A 19,705-nucleotide genomic window follows, 5' to 3' on the forward strand; every position below is an offset into this window, starting at 1 on the left:
TGAAGGAACCTAAACTGTATCCGAACGTCTAAAGATTCTATTATACTGTGGAACGTTCCTTCAGCATCAAACGTCGGCTAAAGACATACCCGAGTTCAACCATGGACACAGAACGAATGTCTTTTCTGGCATTGTTACATACGTATCACAGGGATCTGAGAATTTGTTTACACCGGGGGTGTCAGTTTTACCAAATTTTTATCTAGTCATTTACGTGTACAATATAGCACAGAACATTAGTCATGACTTTATTGTATGTTTTGTGCGTGTCTTTGAATTTTCAATTATATCAATCAGAATTGCTCAAATGTCACCTCTATTCATCAAGAAATACAAAAAAAATAAATAAAAAAACTCTTGTGCTTCCCTCCATCCATTTCCTGGTCGCGCCTTCGGCACTCGGTAGGAAAGCCTACGTCCTTTCGTCGGACCAAAGGTCCAACCAGGCTTCCACTTCCATTTAAGTCTGGCTACGCGCCTGCCTAACCTAGTAACAGCCACAAACTTTCGCCAATGACGCCACAGGACAAATTGTCGGTCAAATCAATAATGAAAACATCACAACACGAATGAAACATGATGAATTTTAATACTTACACAACAGATTTGAGAACATCTCTTTGATTGTTCCATTCAATGTACTGTACATGATAGTAAGAATTTCAGTATGATAACATTTTTTCTACATTTTTTTTTCTAGTATTTAAAAAAATAGTCTCAAGGATACTATGCATGACATCAACTTCGCTCTTATTGGGGACAGGCGTAGGTCAGAAATCAACATCTTAACAAAAGTAAGTACCCAACAACTAGGAACTTTCTGTAAGAAAAAACCAGTACTGAAAAGGATTCCGCCAAAAGGAAATCCTCCTTTCAGTACGATTAAAGATTTCCCCATCAATTGAAAAACTGAAAGTTACAATTTCCAAGAAGTTGACCAACAGGATACCTTTGAATATTAGGTATTTACAAAATGTCAACCGATATCCTTCCCTGCAGACAATACTGCAATGAGGACACCACATTGAAAGCCGAGGCTGAAAATGAATGATGAAAAAAGTATATTGAAATACAGCGAAAAAGGGCAATAGATCAAAAACCTTTGGACGGTAGTGTCAAGTATAGACGAAAACTCAAATGCAACCGAAACGAGAAATATATTAGTCTACATGGTGAAACGGGGATAACGAAAAAAAATAGTATACCACGTATTATTATTTTTATTTATAATGGAAATGCTGGGAAATGGCATGGCTTTAAATTTATCATTATATATATATATATACTAATGCTTGAGGTGGTTTTTCATAACTTCTAAGCTGTTCTTAATTATCACAACTTGTACCGCAAATAGTGGCAAATTAAATCTGAATTAACAGTATTTGCCATTTGACAGTCCTCCCTAATTTTATCTTAATGTTTAAAAAAAAAATAATTAAAAAAAATGACACATTCATTATTTCTGTACACACGCACACACTTTTTAACCTGAGTGCATATATACGGTATACACAAAAAGCATCTACACAGCAGGCAGTCATTTCTTGTATGCTATATAATATAATAATTGCCCTTTGGCCAAAACAACTATAACAATTCATTGTGTTGGCAACATTATTCCTATTTCTGTGTCAAAAGTTTCTATTCTTGCCAACTATCACTTTTTTTTAATCTTTACAAACTTAAAATATTTCTAACAAATATTTTGTCCAATCTGATCTTAATATATTAAAACAAATATTATTATTCTATCAACCTTCAATGTTTCCCTGTAAAAATCTTCTGTATCGACTTAAACATTTCTACATTTTTCCAGCTTTTGATATTTCTGAGAAACATCTTATCTGTGCCACCTGAAAGATGTTTAAATATCTTCCAAAGGTATACCATTTCCATCTTTGTTTACTAACCATGAACTTTCACTTTAAAACAAATATCTCAACACCCCAGGAGTTAAATTATCAGTAATAATTAAATTGAATAAGAAATGATGCGACACAAGTGATGATAGAACAAAGAAAAGTGTGATTAAATTAAGGCCTCAAAATCAAATAATCATTTTTTCCATAATGTCCAAAACAATTCTTTTCAAAAAATAACTTGTTACTATTGAATTTGCTTCAAACGCGCTTAAAATCGGGGAAAAAAATGTGACAAGTCCACATTTTTTCTAATTTCATTTTCCCCTTTATTTTCTGGTAAATAAAAACAATAATAAAAAAGAGAGATTTTCATCTGATTTCAGAATTTATACTTCTTCCTTTATGATTTTATTTTAAACAGATTTTTTAATCTTGAACTGTGAACTGAAAATAAATGTTAAAACAAAAAAAATTAAATAGTTAAATGTAAATTAGTTACATGTGTACAAACAAAAACAATTTAAATATGATGAAAACTATCACAGTCTTTTTCCCTCAAGAAATCAAGACCGGTACAATTTGTTGAAATTTCACGAGTTGTATCAAGTTGTTGGATAATTTGCATCTTTCAGTTTATAAAATTCAAAAGAGAAAACAAATGACTTGATAGCACTAGGTTGTACTGTAATGTAACAATCTCTCAAGACACATGATAACAACATAAAAATAAGGAGACTATAAAAACCAAAAATTAAGAACATGCAGCTTATGCATGCCTTGAAAACTGACATTGTGTAATGTTTTATGATCAATGGTGTTAATAAAACGTGTAGGTACAAGGAGTGGTTTGAATTTCGAAATTCCTTACTTGTGGAGTTTAGGTAAATTTCCTGACTGTACAAGTCCCCTTCCTTTAGAACTGGTATCCGGTCGCAACCAATGAGAATTGAACATCTTTTGAAACTATGTACTTCAACAAAAGCATCTTAAATTTTAATGCTATTCTCTATCTAGGATTTCCTCCTGTGAAAAAAAATATGTTAAATAAAAATATCAGTTTCAATTTTGTTTTAAAATATAAGTAAATAAAAATATCAGTTTCAATTTTGTTTTAAAATATAAGTAAACAGCAAAAAATAACACAAATGTCAATCAATGGTTTGGTCTGTTTGGGGTTGGTATTATGTAGGGTTTTTGTGAGGGAAGGGAGGTAACTCGTACAGTTTTGCATTCCACAAGTAAGGAATAAAAACTACAATTGGATTTACTATAAAAAAATGACAGTCAACATATTGCATGTTGCCCCAGAATAATCATTTATACATATTCATAACTTCTCAAAACAAAACACAAATATAGCTCTTAAAATTATTAAATTAAAAAAAAAAAAAATTCTCTTTCCATGAAAAGATTTTAAAACTTTCCATACTACATTCCCGACTTTCCAGAAAGTAACATTCAGGACCTTCCAATCTTCACTGTGCCCCATATATATGTAGCAAACCACGTTCTAACAGAATCAAGGCTGAATATGCTATCTTTAATGCAAAAGCCATCTGATTGGTTGATGTTTACTTTTCAAATTCACAAGGTGACAGAGAAGATTGGGAGATCTTGAAGCTATATATAGCGAGATTTTTGGTTTCCTAAACCTGTTGTTTCATCTTAAAACGTCTGTCATGCTTCTCTGATCTGATAGCAATCCTTTTTATACCGAATCCAAACCTTCTTCCTCCTACACATGTATATACCGTAAAATTACCTATTTTAATAGTAGACTCGAAGTTTAGTGCAATAATTCTATACTGCATTCTGATACTTAAGAACTATGATGTCCTGGCACAACCACTGAGACAGAAATACAGCTTTTGTGATCAGTTCAATCATAATTTAGCTTAACATTGAAAGCATGGAAAGAGCCAAAATGAGATCACCACTAAAATAGGAAAGTTTACAGCATCAAGTCTAATATGTAAAGCAAATAATGGACTATAGCACTTCACGATCAGTCACCCGACTCAATAAAACTACTTTTAATAACTGAGTTACCATTAAAACAGACTATCTTAAGCCCGAACCCTCACGACACGGCACCAACTAACTATACCTACAACATAATGCTGCACCGTCACGCCGCGGCACCAACTAATTATATCTAGAATGTGATATGCCGCACCTTCATGCCGCGGATTCGGCACCAGCCAAAGATGGCAGGAACGTGAACACGTAGCTAGAACGTGATACGCTGCATCTTCAAACAGCGACATCAACAAATCGTAGCTAGAATGCGATACCCACACCACGATGGAACGGCACCAATTTACCAGAGCTGGGAAGGAGAACAAAATTAACTCATTCAAAGATAATAACAAATACAAGTGTCAACAAGTTTTCAAAAAAGATCAAATAAATACCAGCCTATAATATGAGAAATACAAGGCAACTTCAGCAACTTTTGTCCAATTATTACATACTCCCAACATGAAATTCTGTGCTTAAATAATATGACACCAAACCCTACATATATATATATATATATACTCATCTATATATAAGACCAAAATTAGTCTAGAAAAGAATCTAATTTTACTGACTGGTGATTATTTTTAGCAAGAACATCAATACACGGTACAGACTCTATACCAAATTGAAAACAGAAATATTTCCGAAGGACAAAAAAGCTGAAAAGACATAATCATTAATCCTAATTACAGAATTGTAACCAATGTATTGATCACAATGTTAAAGGTATGGGTAAGCTTTGTAACACAAAACACGGATACAAGGTCTGACACAAGGTTTTAAGCAGCACTTGGCTGCACACATTTCATATATTTATTATCACAATGTAGCACGCTAGACTTATCTCCCCTTCACTGCCAGTACTCGTGTAGTACTGATGGCAGAATATTTGCAAGCTTGACAATGGCAATACCTCCATCAATCTTTATATAAATGTGTGTTTATGATCATATGGATATTAATTTCATTTGCGGTCTAAACACTGAACTTCTTTTTTTTTTATATATATATAAATTTATACAATGTATACAAAATATTGTCATATAAAATGATGTCGTTTTAAATCACCAATTGATAATAAAAACAGATTTCAGCTGTCACTTTGAGTTTAAAAAAGCAGCTCTGATTGCTTTAAAGAAAATAAAAAACAAGCCTTTTATCAGAAGAAGTCACATTGATTTTCCGATGTTGCTAGCTGTTCTGGGGGGGGAATAGAAATGACCCTAGCCCATAAAGGCTAACTTAAAACCTTGTCCTACTTCACCAATACATACCACATCACAGTACCCAACAGACTCTCTGATAGACAAAATTGGCCAAACCCTGCTCCTTGTCGCCAGGTCCCAGTTCGCCAAACCAATTAACTATCTATACCGACAAATCATGGTGACACATAAAAAATTACTTTGCCTTTTACAAAAATTTACCAAATTTCCTGATGTGACCACTAGAAAAAAATGTAGGGATAAAAATTTGGCTAATTGGTGCTTTATCCAGTCCAATGCAATGTGTATGGAATGGTAATTCTATCAAACTTTGTCATGAAAACATGTATTAATTTGACTTCATCATGCCTACATGCCAAAGATATGTGTGATCCGGTGTCCCAGTTTCATCGACGTTTCTAAACTTACGGAAATTCCTTCACTTTTAAAGTTTTCACAGGAAAGCATTACTGAATTTAAGGTAAAAAAAAAAAAGCAAAGAAAATTTCCTCAAATTCTGTAATACTTCCCTATGGGAAATTTAAAGTTTAAAAGTATTGATGAAACTGGGGTCTGCTTAATGTCTGATCAGGTTCATGCCCTTTGAAACATGGACAGCAAGTTTTTATCCTTTAAGCAATTCAAGAGTCTGACTGATTACAAGCATGCACATGCTTCTTGGTTAGATTTCATACAAGCATTTATTTAACCCGGATGTCACATCCCAGTACAGACTAAAACATAAAGCTACGATTCCTCTACCGGCGACACTGGCGACACCAACAAAACCGCAGGCTAAACCCACACCATGCCATGTTCTATCATTTATACACAATCACGGGAAACTCTCCACAAAGACGATGAAGTGACACACTGTACAGACTGCGGTCTACCAGGGGGCGCCATCTCACGACCGTTAGATAGCGGCACGCCCCACTGAGTTGCTTCAAGTGTTATTAGCAAACGAAGGAAATGTGCTTCATGATAACTGGTCTTAGAAACACAGAACTAAAGGGAAAATGATATGGTTGCCACGAATGTACCATGTAAATATCATCGTACATTTTTCCGTGTATAATTCACACGAAAAAATCATCTTAATTCATACAATCGTTAATTGCATTCTGCTTTAAAAACAAAAGCATATCAATTTGCTTTTAAATCCAATTAAAATGCCTTTGTACAGCAAGTCGACCTTTCTATTTTCTTTTTTGAAATATTAGATTTCAATCATACTAAAACATTGAAAGACTATATATAAACATGTTCATCACTGCTTTGGCCTTGGGTCTTGTCAATGACAAATCTGGACAATCTTTCTCCAGACTGTGTCATGACCAATTTCTTTGCAACTTGAACACAATATCACTCACGATTCTTCGGTCAGCCCTCGCGGAGCACTGCGTATACAGCGATATTTTAGTCTTAGAAGCTGTGTATTCGCTGTACGATCACACTATAGCCTGCTTGACTCGGAATTAGAATATTTCCTTAACTGCATCACCCATGCGTTTGAATCAATCCTAAAACAACCCTCATCACAAAGCACATTCCCTCTGTTCCTCCTTTTTGTTTACTGGCTGTTGTTGTCTCCCTTAGGGCAAGACCCAGGCCTGTCGGCGTATTCTGACAGCATATCACGAAACCTGCCCCATGACCTTTCAGGAATGGTGATGGCGGTACGATAATTTGTGCGAACCTGTTCGGGCAGAAAACAAAATGAAAGATGGAGTAGAAGAGAAAGAAAAGAAACTTAGCCTGAAACTGTCTTCCTAGCATATGATTTCTCTTAATTCAATCCATTAGAGAAAGCTGAAACTAGAGTTATTTTTTTCCCTTTGGTATAGTGGATAATGAAGTTTTGTTAAAAGTATCAAATAAATTTATTAAACTTTTATTTTCAGAAATAGACCCAACACATCTTCAGTGTATGAATTATATATGAAAATTCCTTAGACAATATGTCTACAGAAAATTGAAATCCCATAGCCCAAGTCATTTTTCCATAGACCAATTTTTTAAAACATTGTTGAAAGTAGCATAACTGTCACGCAAATGCTTGCATCATCCAGTAATAACACGCTGTTATGGGTAAAATAAACTCTATTGTAAGCTCTGATTTCATATGATCATTTGTCAGAAAATATTGGAATGTTGTTTTCATAAATTGTAATGTATGTCAGGGCTCAAACTTTTCATAGCCAATGGGGCCAACACTTTGAAATTTTACATAGACTGACCAGGTTTTCTATAGCCTCGGGCCATCGGACTACCTTTACTTTCGAACACTGCATCTTCATCTGTTTAAAGTCCTTAACAGCTAAGGTTAAGGACCATATATCAAAATAATCATTCCAATTAGCATCAAGTCTCATTGAAATCCTTAAAATAAAACTGGAGATTAAGGTCAATGTCTATTGTGACTGTCATCTTGGATAAAGGATGTAATATATATAGCTAGTTCAGGACTGCCTAACACAATGTTACATTGGATGGACAGGACATTTGTCTGTATGTGCCAAATCACAAATTCAAAACATTTTCTCTAATGATATTCCGCGTTATAATAATAATTTCTAAAACAATTATGAAATATAAACATCTAAAAATGTATATTGTTTGCAGATGACTCATCATGATGAAGATTGATGGATCATGAAGATTGATGGCAATGGTTTGAAAAATGGAAAAGTTCACATGTTGAAACTAATAAATTACATCAATTAATATACTTACCTCTGATACCCTCAAGTAGACGCCACGGCGATTTGACCCCACGTCGAAGTAAAACATTTTGTTTTCTACTCTCAAATATTTGCTATCAGGTAGCTCGCTCTGTCCTTCTAAAACAAAGCAAAACGAAAGAAATCTTGAAAGTAAAAAGCTACAAAATTCAGCAAAAATTATAAAATCACTTCAATAAGAAGAATTTAATCTTTTACAATGTTATAAATGTATAAGATGTATGTATTTTTAATCTTACTCAGAGGGCATTTGTCTCTATGTGGCAAATTATAAAAAAAAAATCTCTTTGAAATGATATTCTGAGCAATAATGATAATTTCTAAACCAATGGGGGAATATATATAATACACTGGTCAAAAAGCAAAATTGTGATGAATCATTCCAAGATTTCCATTGCGAATGTGATGTTATAACAGTTATATACAAAATGTATGTACATGTACCAATGTTGATAGAAAAATCACTCAAAGCTGAGAGGGGAGACAACTCAGTGAAGGGATCAAAGCTTTGGTAGAGAGAACCTGTACATGCTTAGTATGAATACCTGTCTTACAATTTAAATAATAAAAAAAAAATGAAGTTTTTTTTCTTTGAACAAGATATGAAAGAAGTCAATAGGCCATGATAAAATTTTATTAAATATTCAAAGAAAATTAACATACAAGTAAAAGCAAGTCCAGAAGACAACATAAATACGTAAATGTGTTGTAGGATTTGCAAAAGTATATATGGCTGTATGTAAATAATCTGGTCAAGTAAAATAACGATAATAAGCATGTTTGGCTGCTATAGTTACAAGTAAAGCCATATAATCTCTTAACACTGCAGATGCTAGCAAAGGAATTCTTGATGCTTATATACTCATGGCTGTGTTTGTTGAACTTCTTTGGAATTGGGCAAAATATGTTACATGCAAAGCCAATTTATCAAAACTGTGATGACTAAAGCAGTGTTCTGTCAGGGTTTTCTTGTAAACATGTTCCATATGTTCCATAGGCGATATTAAAACAATTTGCTGTTCAAAAGTTTCATGGACATACCGATTTTTTTTGTTTTGTTTTTTTTAATTTGGAGAAAAATTATTTTTAAAGTTCCCATTTTAATTGCTTGCTGTGGGATGGGTGAGTTTGAGTGATATGCTTATATATAACTGTCAACAGAAGTAATGTTTGGGGCATTGCAAAATATAATTTACAATCAGAAATTCAAATAGGCAATCATCATCATCATATCAGAAGCAAGTTTCAACTTCACAATAGTCTCTCCAAAATAATATAATTTATTTTCTCTTTTTAACTTAAAAGATCTTGTTTAAATTACGTACAAACTGTTGTTTTTTTCCCATTATTTTTCAAATATGAATTTAGAAAGGAAATTTTGGTAAATTCTGAATTCAATATAATTATTTCAAAAATTCCAGTAACATACAGTTTATGATAATATATTTAACTTGTTTCTTTTTAAAGTAACAAATGCTTGAAATACCCAAAATATTGTGAAGTTGTGAACATGATATTGAAAAGGCCTTTCATAAATACATGTTTCTGGTTTCATCTAAAAGGTACGATATTAATGTAAATATATTTTTGTTTAATAATAAAATTATCCAACATTTGCACATATTTGTCAGAATTCCGTTTTTATTCTTTTTCAAATGACTTCGCACCTTTGAAGGAAAATGATAAGAGTTTGCCAAGAAACCAGAAACACACATTTTTAAGCCTGAGAGAGATAGAGAAGCAGAGAAGCAAAGGAGAACTAGACAGCTTCACAAAACAAAATGATATGTACCATCAGACTCACCGTGGTCGTCCGTCCCAAACTCATCTAGAATGTCGGTCAGGGTGTCCCGAAATTCTATCATACCTTGAGCCGGAATGGCTATTTGAGAACGTGGTCCACCTCTGGTGCGTGTTTGTGACACCTACAGTGAGGAAATTAAAATGTGCGCACATAACGAACAACAGAATTTGTACTGGGTATTGGGACCCATGGCCAATCCTGATAAAAAAATTGGCGTGTCCGCTCCAAATCAGCAATTGTTTAATTTATAACTGTTTAAAAGTCATTTTAGTAATTTAAAATATCATCTTCATATCTAAAGATTAGTCAAAGGATTCTTTTTTCAAAGAATATGTCAATCAATGTAATAAATTAATGAATTCAATACTTAAAACATTAAATCTTTGTTGGGTTTTATCAAATTTTTCCAATCAATTGAACACTAACAAAGATATTAGAGACCTAAATTAAAGCAAAATGGCAACAAATTTTCCTCAATTCTAAATGTAATTCTCAATATAAAATCAACTGCCTCTAAATCTTGAAATGAACCAGTGCCGCAAGGTACATGTAACAATAACACTTTATCCAACATCTCAGGGTCAAGTTCATGTTATGTTTGAAGAGGAATTCAAAGCAGATATTTTGTTTGTTTGAATGATTTTACATTAAACAATGTTGCAGATTCATGTACATAAACAACACCATAAATTATGTTAATTAATAAGCAGGCTGATAACTGACATTTTATCAAGATAAAACAATTTTGGTACACATATATAAATGTTCTCGAGGTCAAGGTTGATGAGGTCGACATTTTGTTACTGTTCTATCAAAACTTTCAATTACAAATAGTTCTAAAACGGTAAATGAAATCTAAAATCAGATGGTGGAAGTGATGATGCCATTTTTGCAACACAATTCGCTTTTTCATTACCAGGTATTCTGGTATGTCCAGGAACCCACCACAATACGACATTGCAACTTGAGGTAAGATTATGGAGAAGAATTTGTATTATTTGCACGAGATATTGTCCAGATTTCTGTTGTTAAGGCTGTATAAGACAGAGTTAGAATTAGATAATTGCTCTCAGTATATATACATCATCAGTTTTAATGTGTACAAGGGTGAGGTAGATAGCATGGGCTTCTGCATAGAATATTGAAGCGGATATCCTAAAGATGCATCTGTCAAAACCATGGCTGCGGTAACTTTATGATTGTCCCTGGAACCATCAGTATACAAGTGCAATCAATGATTGCGAAAGCTCATCGGCGGCAGCAATCACACTATGCATTCATTTTTTATGTATGTATAAGCATGTCATTTTGAAATTGTACGTCACATAATATCGCTCCTAGACCTCAAATGTGTATAAACCAAATAAGAAAGGTGTGGATTTACAAGCTTTCCAAAACTTAAAAGGGGATTTTGGTGCTAAAAAATTCCACTAAATGGTAAAATGCGAAAAAAATCATAATTTTGCCATAACATCACTCCTAGACCTCTAATGAATACATGTATAAACCAAATTAGAAGGGTGTGAGGTGTATACTTTTGGACTTAGAAGCTTTCCAAAAACTGATCCCAAAAACTTTAAAGTGGGGTGGGACGCCGACGCCTGGGGTACAGCATTAGCTCACAGTTACTCGTGACCGGTGAGCTGAAAACAATTGGAAGTCGTGTTTCAACTGTATAGATCGATGAATTGGTGAAATACTAGTGTATACTGCATGGCCACCAACAATACCAACAAGTATTTTGTTAAGAATTACTTAGCTAAATTCTAATTTTGGTTTGGTTTGTTTTTGTTTAACGTCCTATTAAAAGCCAGGGTCATTTAGGGATGTGCCAGGTTTTGGAGGTGGAGGAAAGCCGGAGTACCCGGAGAAAAACCACCGGCCTACAGTCAGTACATGGCAACTACGTACCCCATGTAGGTTTCGAATTCGCAACCCAGAGGTGGAAGGCTAGTGATAAAGTGTCAGGACACCTTAACCACTCTGCCACCGCAGCCCCCAGCTAAATTCTAATACAAGATTATCTCCCTCTAGTTTGAAATTTGGGATCTCGCATATATCCTGGAGACCGAGATCATAAAGATGAATTTTATAGATCTACAAGTATAATTTTAATATTCTAGAGACAGGACTCAAGTCTAGGGAAAGTTCTTGAAATACTGTAATAGCTATTTTAGAACAAGTGCAATCAATGATTGCGAAAGCTCACCGGCGGCAGCAATCACACTATGCATTCATTTTTTATGTCTGTATATATAAGCATGTCATTTTGAAATTTACATTACATAACATCGCTCCTAGACCTCTAATGCATGTATAAACAAAATTAGAAAGGTGTGAGGTGTAAACTTTTGAACTCTGATTCTTTCCAAAAACTGATCCCAAAAACTTTAAAGAGGGGTGGCCATGGGACGCCGACGCCACGGGTACAGCATTAGCTCACGGTTACTCGTAACTGGTGAGCTAAAGAATTACTATGGACATACATGGAATACAGAATTCAGTACTAATACTCAAAGTAAATCAGGTTTAGTCAGATACGTCACAACAAAGAGTAGAATAAATGTTGGATACTTACACTCACCCTGAGAAACCTCCCCCTCTGGTTCTCCTTCAGGTCAAGGTAATATCGTCTGTTATCCTTCACCATAGTCTCACTCTTCAGCTTGCCGTCTTCAGGAAGGCTATCTGGATTTGGAGGACCTACAATGAGTAATGAGACCATCAAGTCCTCCTCATCCTTTTAAGAAAGTTCTAGAAACTGAGGTCACACATTTGAATTACCTATAGATACCAAACAGAAAGCTTTTTGAAGTCATGCTGAATCTGTTTATATCATTGATTTTGGTATATTTTGTTAAACCTCATGCTGAACCTGTTTATATCATTGATTTTGGTTTATTTTGTTAAACGTCCTAACAGCCAAGATCATGTGCCAGGTTTTGGAGGTGGAGAAAAGCCGGAGTACCCGGAGAAAAACCACCAGCCTACGTATACGGTCAGTAGCTGGCAACTGCCCATGTAGGTTTCGAACTCGCAACCCAGAGGTGGAGGGCTAGTTATAAAGTATCGGGACACCTTAACCACTCAGCCACCACGGCCCCGCTACATCAGTTGAAATGAAAGGCCAACCAGATAAACAAAGAATATGGAAATATATACATGCAATTTATTTCTGATCAGTTGTAGACAAAAGTTTTGTACAAATTTCCAGGAATAATAATTGCCATTTTCATCTTAAAGGTATTTTTTTGGGTAACATTGATTCTGGAACCCAATAATCAGTCATACTGGCAATTCAAATTGTAAGTACAAATAAACACTTTAAAATCAACCCTTAAAAAGACAATAAATGGTTCCCATTATAGGTATCCAATAACAAAATTTCTAAAAAAAGCACTGTATATATATATATGTAGTACTGAAGTCCATGTTTTCAAATTATTGATTTATCAATAATGACAATCAGTACAGCTGAACTACAAGGTAATCCAGTATGGCACAGCTGTTAATGTCAGAGTTCATGTATCACCGTACGCGTCACATGTAAAGAAAGAAACATCACTAATCTTGGTAAAGTTTTAACTTTCTTATATTACCAGCCATGCATGGGGCATATAGCGCCTTCTACCACAATACCCTGTGTTATTCCACTCTCAATCCATTGCATAAATGTGCGGACTGTTGGATAAAGTTATGTTATATACCACTAGTGGAATATGACCTTCCGGTCTATTGATTGGTCAATAATTCGAACTTCGACCCGAGCTGCAATTGTTATTACTATTCATTATTTGCATGCGCGAAATAATACTTGGCCACACTTCCTTTTGATTCGAGCCGATATTATTGTGGTAGAAACAGGTCACACGACTCGTGATTTTTGGATATGAAATTTATTTCACACTCGTAAATTATTTTTCAAAAGTTACAAAAGACTCGCTAAAGCTTGTGTTTTTGTAACTTTTTAAAAATAATTTACTCGTGTGAAATAAATTCCATTTCCAACAACCACTCGTTGTGTAACCTCTATTTATCAGACTACCTTGATTCATCCAAATCATGCAGACAAACTTACCAAGGGAAGCATAGTGTTCACTGAAATCTGTGAGATAATCTCTAAATTCAGCTGCTATAGACATGGCCAGAAGGAGGCGAGTTTTCTTCCCACCAGCACCAACCTGTCAAGCAGAACCAGAAATATATGTACAATAACAAAGCAAGTGGAGGGAGAAAGCCAAGCAGAGCAAATTTTGATCATTACAACCAATCATTGGGGCATGGATGAAAATGATGGAATCTCAAAATAATATATGAAGTAGCTGTAGTTTCAAATACTTAAAATCAACATGGCAGTTTTGCCAACTCACCGATTTCTCCAGGTTTGCCAGTCTAAAAGACCACACTGACAAAGTTCATAACCCGATTGACTGTCAGGTTTTCAAATCACCCACATTTTTTATTGAAGTCCTGGGATGACCTAGATTTGCAAACTCTGTTCAGAATGCCTTGAAAGTTATCCATATATATATTGACTGTCATGGCTTCTATAACATCTTAGCTAGCATACGAGTGAATAGACATTATCACAGTTACTCTATTTATAAATAAATATACACACAAATATTTCTGTTGTTATTTCTGTTCGTTTGGAAGACCTGGAAAGAACTCTTTGCACAAAAGCTTTCTTGAATCAAAGACTTAACGAGATTTATTATTAAAATTGGGTGTTTTATGTTCCATATACGAGTAAAAAAAGTCAAGAAAATAACGCAAAAAATGTTACGCAATTTGCAAATGATCATTGTTTTGATCCTTCTCAACTTTGTGTATTGTGCTGATATGTACAAGTTGTCTCCCTTGATTACGGAGATAGCCACTGGGGGTACCAAACGATTAGTTCCACGAAGAAAGCCAGTACAGCTAATACTAAAATTAAACACTGACTGTTCAATCATCTACCATGTGTTATCAGCATTGGTACCACACTGCTTGTTTTACGAATGTGTTGGGGAGGCCTAGCCCATGATTAATGAATAAAACTGTAAACAGTGTATTTTGGTGTCTTATGATGCATATATATACACGAGTGAAAAAAAGTCAAGAAAATTACACAAAAAATGTTGTTATGCAAATGATCATTGTTTTGATCCATTTCAATTTTGTTTTTTTAAAGTCATAACCTGATTTTTCATCATCAAAGGTCGGCAACAATGAATTTGGCATCGACATATTGAAAACTTTCACTTTCAGATGTAGGAGGTTCTTATGATGAAAAACATGTCAAAAATGTTCAGAATATATCAGTAATATATAGAAAGTTAAATGCCTTCCTTTAATTGTCATTTGTGTTTCTATAAATATTCTTATTTAAATACCAGACATAACATATGTACATTAAGTGTTGATAAGAGGGTAAAGATGTGAATTTCCCATCTAATGTACTCCAAGCAGGGAAACTCAATAGTGCCTGACAAAAATCCCATTTCATGAGGAAGTTATATAATTACATGCTCAATTTTTTTAAATGTGGTGGTATTTAACACAAATTAAAACATACAGCTTTATTAAGTTTCATATATATGGCACACCATATTACCTTGACAACGCATTAGCAACAAAACGTACCTACCTCATGATCATCAAAGAATAGCATATTAATAGACTCATACAGATATTAAGTGTTGGGAAACACTTCAAATATCATAATAAATCAACACTATTTCTTTAATGATCAATCATGTACACAGTTCAGAAAGAGAATTAGGTGTAAAAATGTTTTACCAAAATGGCGGAAAATGCTGTGGATGCATTTTAAGGCATCTAGTTAATGTTTTAAAATGTTGTTTTAAATTCTATTTTGATTTCATTTACCAGTGATATTGTTCATTTATTGAATGATTTTTTAAGTTGGCTGCAAATCTTGAAAATTTTAATGCTTAATCAATCAAAGAAAATCATGATCGATAAGTCATAGTCAGAGGTAGAACTAATCATCGATTAAATTGATTTATCGGAACATAACTAACAGATAATCAACAACAAAATAGAGAGGTTGAAAAGTTAAAAACAAAAAAAAACGTTTCAAATATAGATCATTACGGCAGCTTATAATACACGGTACACTGTACTGAAGGATTTTGTAGCATGGTAATCAAACAATATCAAATATTAATGTCCCTGTTATCTGAAAAATACTCACTTCTGCTATTTTGATGAACCGTCCTCTACGATTCTGTTTCACATCCAGGTAAAACCTTTTTGATTGTATTTGTAAAGTCTTTGTACAGAGTTCCTGTTCAACAGACCCGCCTGAAATTGAAATAAAATTATGGCGTTAGAAGGTTATCATCTTTTAAGTTTAAAGCTGGTTCAAGTTTCTTTCCTGTGTGTAAACAGCTCCAGCAGTTGAGACATAGGAAGATTAGACATCAAACAGAAAGCTAAACCCTAAAGTATTCAAGAAACACTGAAAAAGTTAACGTCTGCTAACAACGAAGCACTACAGAATCATTTTATATTCATGTTACAAAAATGTCATGCTTAAAAAATCATATACAGAGTTAAAATCATTATCAGACATATATACACTTTACATTATATACTTGTTCTAATAAATGACCAAGGGTTGTCAGGCCTTTTTTTCACTGATTTAGGAACGGGGGCTTTTTTGCCTTATTATGGGAAGAAAATTGGTGAAATGAGAAAGAAATTTTCAGGAATAACCTACAATTTTTGGAAATTTGGTTAAAATATGAAATAATTTCAACTGGGAATGAATATGGGGCCCTTTTTAATAGCGGCCCTTAAAAGCCGTCAGAAAAAGCCCTGGTCCTGCATAAATAGTGACTAGACTATAGGTCATCAGGTACATGAATGGTCATCGGGTGCATAAATGGTGAAATTTCATAAAATGACTTAAAGAGGCTTGCCCGCAGAGATCAGAAAAATTGGCTAATAGAAAAAGATTTTTTACACATGACAGATTGTTGGAATTGTTGAGTTTTTCATTTTATTTTCCTTATAAAACGCTGAAAAGTGATATTAGAACCTCATTTTTTAAATATTATTTATTTAATCGCAACCCGCAATAAGTCCCCGCTATAAAGTGGAGTCTAATTTGATTGACACATCAAAGAAACAAGCATGTGCACAGTGCCGCACAGTGATAACTTCAAAGGCAGCGGCGATTTACAAAGAAGATTTGCCGTTATATTCCATACATTTCCCTCTCAGGTTGAGTTTTAAAACGTCTTTTAAATACATATTCTGTAATTGTTTTCAAGAAATAAAGTCGGAAAGCCTCTAATTTTGTCACATAGAAACGTGTACTATGTTTATTTAGTGATCGGAGATGTGCCGTTTACCGGTCCGTCTGCGGGTAAGCCTCTTTAAATAATAGTATTTATTAATTCTTTTTTGTTTGATTTAAACATAGAGCGAAAGATAAATTGGAAGTGCAGGGAGTGACACAAAATATACTATGCAGCAGCACATACTACACTCTGGCACATTAACTTAACTGAGGTAAAAATTTTAGTAAACAAGACACTGCTGTGTTCATTTTGTGATTATATTATCATTCATTGGTTAAGGACATATACCTGTTATTTGTTTCGTGTAAACTTCTGCTGTGCAGAGAGTATAAAAGGAGTTTAATTTTACAGCCTGGTATGACTTGTTAAGTCTGAGTTTCTTCTGGCCCTCACACCAGACTTGGACATTCTGACAGCTAAATGTCTTGTGTAAGGCCAGAGCACACTGGTATGTGAAAATGTGGAATTCTCCGACACCATTTAACTTTGATGTCACTAATTCTCCGACACCATTTAACTTTGATGTCGCTAAGATTTTGGTGCAGACAAAATAAATCTGGCATGACAGGACACATACCTTAAATATACGGATAAAAGTGATATTTATTCACTCCAAAACACTCATTTAGTCCTATATCGATTCTCTATCCCATCTTTGTGTACAGCCCCTAACTTTCCCTGTTGAAAATTCAATCAATAGAGTTGATGCCAATATTTGAAAATATGAAGATCACGGTAGACCTAATCACCCTATCAAAAAGATGGATTGACAAGGAAAATACAGCATTTATTTATACAACATATATAACACTTACCTTTTAATGTGTAGAAAAGATTTGACATTATATAAGATTTTGGGGAAAAATATCTGTAGTTTGGTATATTTGAACTATGAAAGAAGAAAAACATGAGAAACAAAAGTTAACTGGGCTTGTCGGTCAACTGTGTTCCGATTCGGTTGGTTAGATGATCTGTCACTTACAAAATGGCAGGTGAAGTGGCAAAATTTGGACAGGCAAAAGTGAGGGGCCATACGGGTGGAATAGTTTGTTTTTGTTTAACGTCCTATTAACAGCCAGGGTAATATAAGGACGTGCCAGGTTTTAAAGGTGGAGGAAAATTAAGCCTGAGTACCCGGAGAAAAACAACCGGCCTAAGGTCAGTATACCTGGCAACTGCTCCACATAGTGTTCTAACTCGTAACCCAGAGGTGGAGGGCTAGTGATAAAGTGTCAGGACACCTTAACCACTCAGCCACTGCAGCCCCTGGGTGGAATAGAACATAAATATTGGTGTGCTTGGGGGTAAGTACATATCTGATTTGCCAGTATACGTTGGGGGGATTGTTCCGTTATGCTACATTTATTTTGTCTGCTTGAAAATCTTAGCAGCACCGAAATAGCGTCTGGGAATCTATGTCTTCATAGTTATGTCCTCTGGCCCTCCAAGAGGCACCAGTGATAGGATATAGATTTGCATCCGACAGGTTATGATGTTGAGTGACATGCTGACTAAAGGGTGGATTATTATCAATCATAAAATTGGTGTTATTTACTGATAAACTAAAATAAGAACATGGTATGCCTAATCGAATAAAAGCACAATAGCAAATTCCAATATCCGAAAGTAACGTTAGTTTACCCTTTTAGCACTCAGAATGCATGGTTCAAGGCCACTCCCACCTTGCATGTATTCTGGGTCAAACAAACGCTTCGAATTCACCTGTCAAGTAAGATATTTAACAATTATGCCGCACAATGCGAGCCTTATAAATGAATAAGTGCACCTCTTGCTGATGTTTAAAGACTGATGTAAACATTTACAAGTCTTTGCATTATCTGTAACAGTAGAAACTTATGGAATTCTAAAAATACACCTAACATAAACCCTACGAGCAGACGTCCACTTCCGACACTTCACTCATTTTACTTTCGTATTCCTTAAACTATAAATTCAAAAGAACTAATACAATGTGTTTGAGGGATAAACAACAAATCTGAAATATTTCGCTACAAACTTCCCTGGTAAGGGAACTATTCTGTCAGCAGTTCATTCAAGTTTACGACAGATGTAATCGGCAGGTCTCGCCATGTTGGATTTCTAGCTGACACCGACATTCAACCACCTTCCGCGTGCATGATTAACATTTTCTAGTGGTTGTCATTTATAATTCTCCCTTCATGGGCAACATAATACCTTATAGATATATGTATGTACTGAGTTTTAGAAAGGTCATACAAGAATTTTGCTCATATTTTCGAAAATCGAAAGTGAGCTGGAGATTTTTGTGTACAAAGTTGAAATGAACCTCCGTGTTTTTCATACTAAAACAGCTACGTCAGCATAACTTAAACTGCATGTTATACATGATAATTAATTGGTATTAGTATTACAATATGTTATTAGTTGGTGTTAAGTGAAATTTAGATAGCTACCCTGGGCCTGCTGCGCCTCGTCACCACTCTCATGATCCGACATGGTGCAACCCTTCCTATGCAGCCAAAGCCTCCTTTCTATCCTCATGAATTATTCATGAGGTCAGGAAAAAGTAAACTTCTAAAATCAAAGCAGTGATACTTACGCCTTTTTTAATCAAAAGTATCATTTATTGATGTGAAAATAACAGTAACATTAATTTATTGTGTACACAGCTATTTAAATTATCGTTGTATTTATGTCATTCATCAGATTAAGAAATATATAACGAGGGCATCATCACTGGAAATTCCGGATTGGCATTGGTCAAACTAGT

The 19,705-nt window shown here is 34.5% G+C and overlaps 1 protein-coding gene across 7 annotated transcripts; it reads right to left on the reverse strand.

Moving 5' to 3' along the window:
• Positions 1-570: 570 nt before the first annotated feature.
• On the reverse strand, positions 571-19,475 carry LOC117336181 (transcriptional activator protein Pur-beta-like). Of its 7 annotated transcripts, none has more exons than XM_033896586.1 (7): positions 19,389-19,475; positions 15,840-15,949; positions 13,716-13,818; positions 12,222-12,340; positions 9,638-9,758; positions 7,826-7,932; positions 571-6,788 (listed from the first exon to the last, which is right to left on the reverse strand). In XM_033896586.1, the coding sequence occupies exons 1-7, from the start codon at positions 19,429-19,431 to the stop codon at positions 6,663-6,665; spliced, it is 729 nt and encodes a 242-aa protein (XP_033752477.1). In that variant the 5' UTR covers positions 19,432-19,475; the 3' UTR covers positions 571-6,662. The 7 variants fall into 7 exon arrangements, with proteins under 7 accessions (XP_033752477.1, XP_033752475.1, XP_033752471.1 ...); XM_033896584.1 differs by having other exon boundaries at positions 9,626-9,758; XM_033896580.1 differs by having other exon boundaries at positions 571-6,797; positions 9,626-9,758.
• Positions 19,476-19,705: the final 230 nt, after the last annotated feature.

Source organism: Pecten maximus, chromosome 10, assembly GCF_902652985.1.
Source record: "Pecten maximus chromosome 10, xPecMax1.1, whole genome shotgun sequence".
NCBI classification, from domain to species: domain Eukaryota; kingdom Metazoa; phylum Mollusca; class Bivalvia; order Pectinida; family Pectinidae; genus Pecten; species Pecten maximus.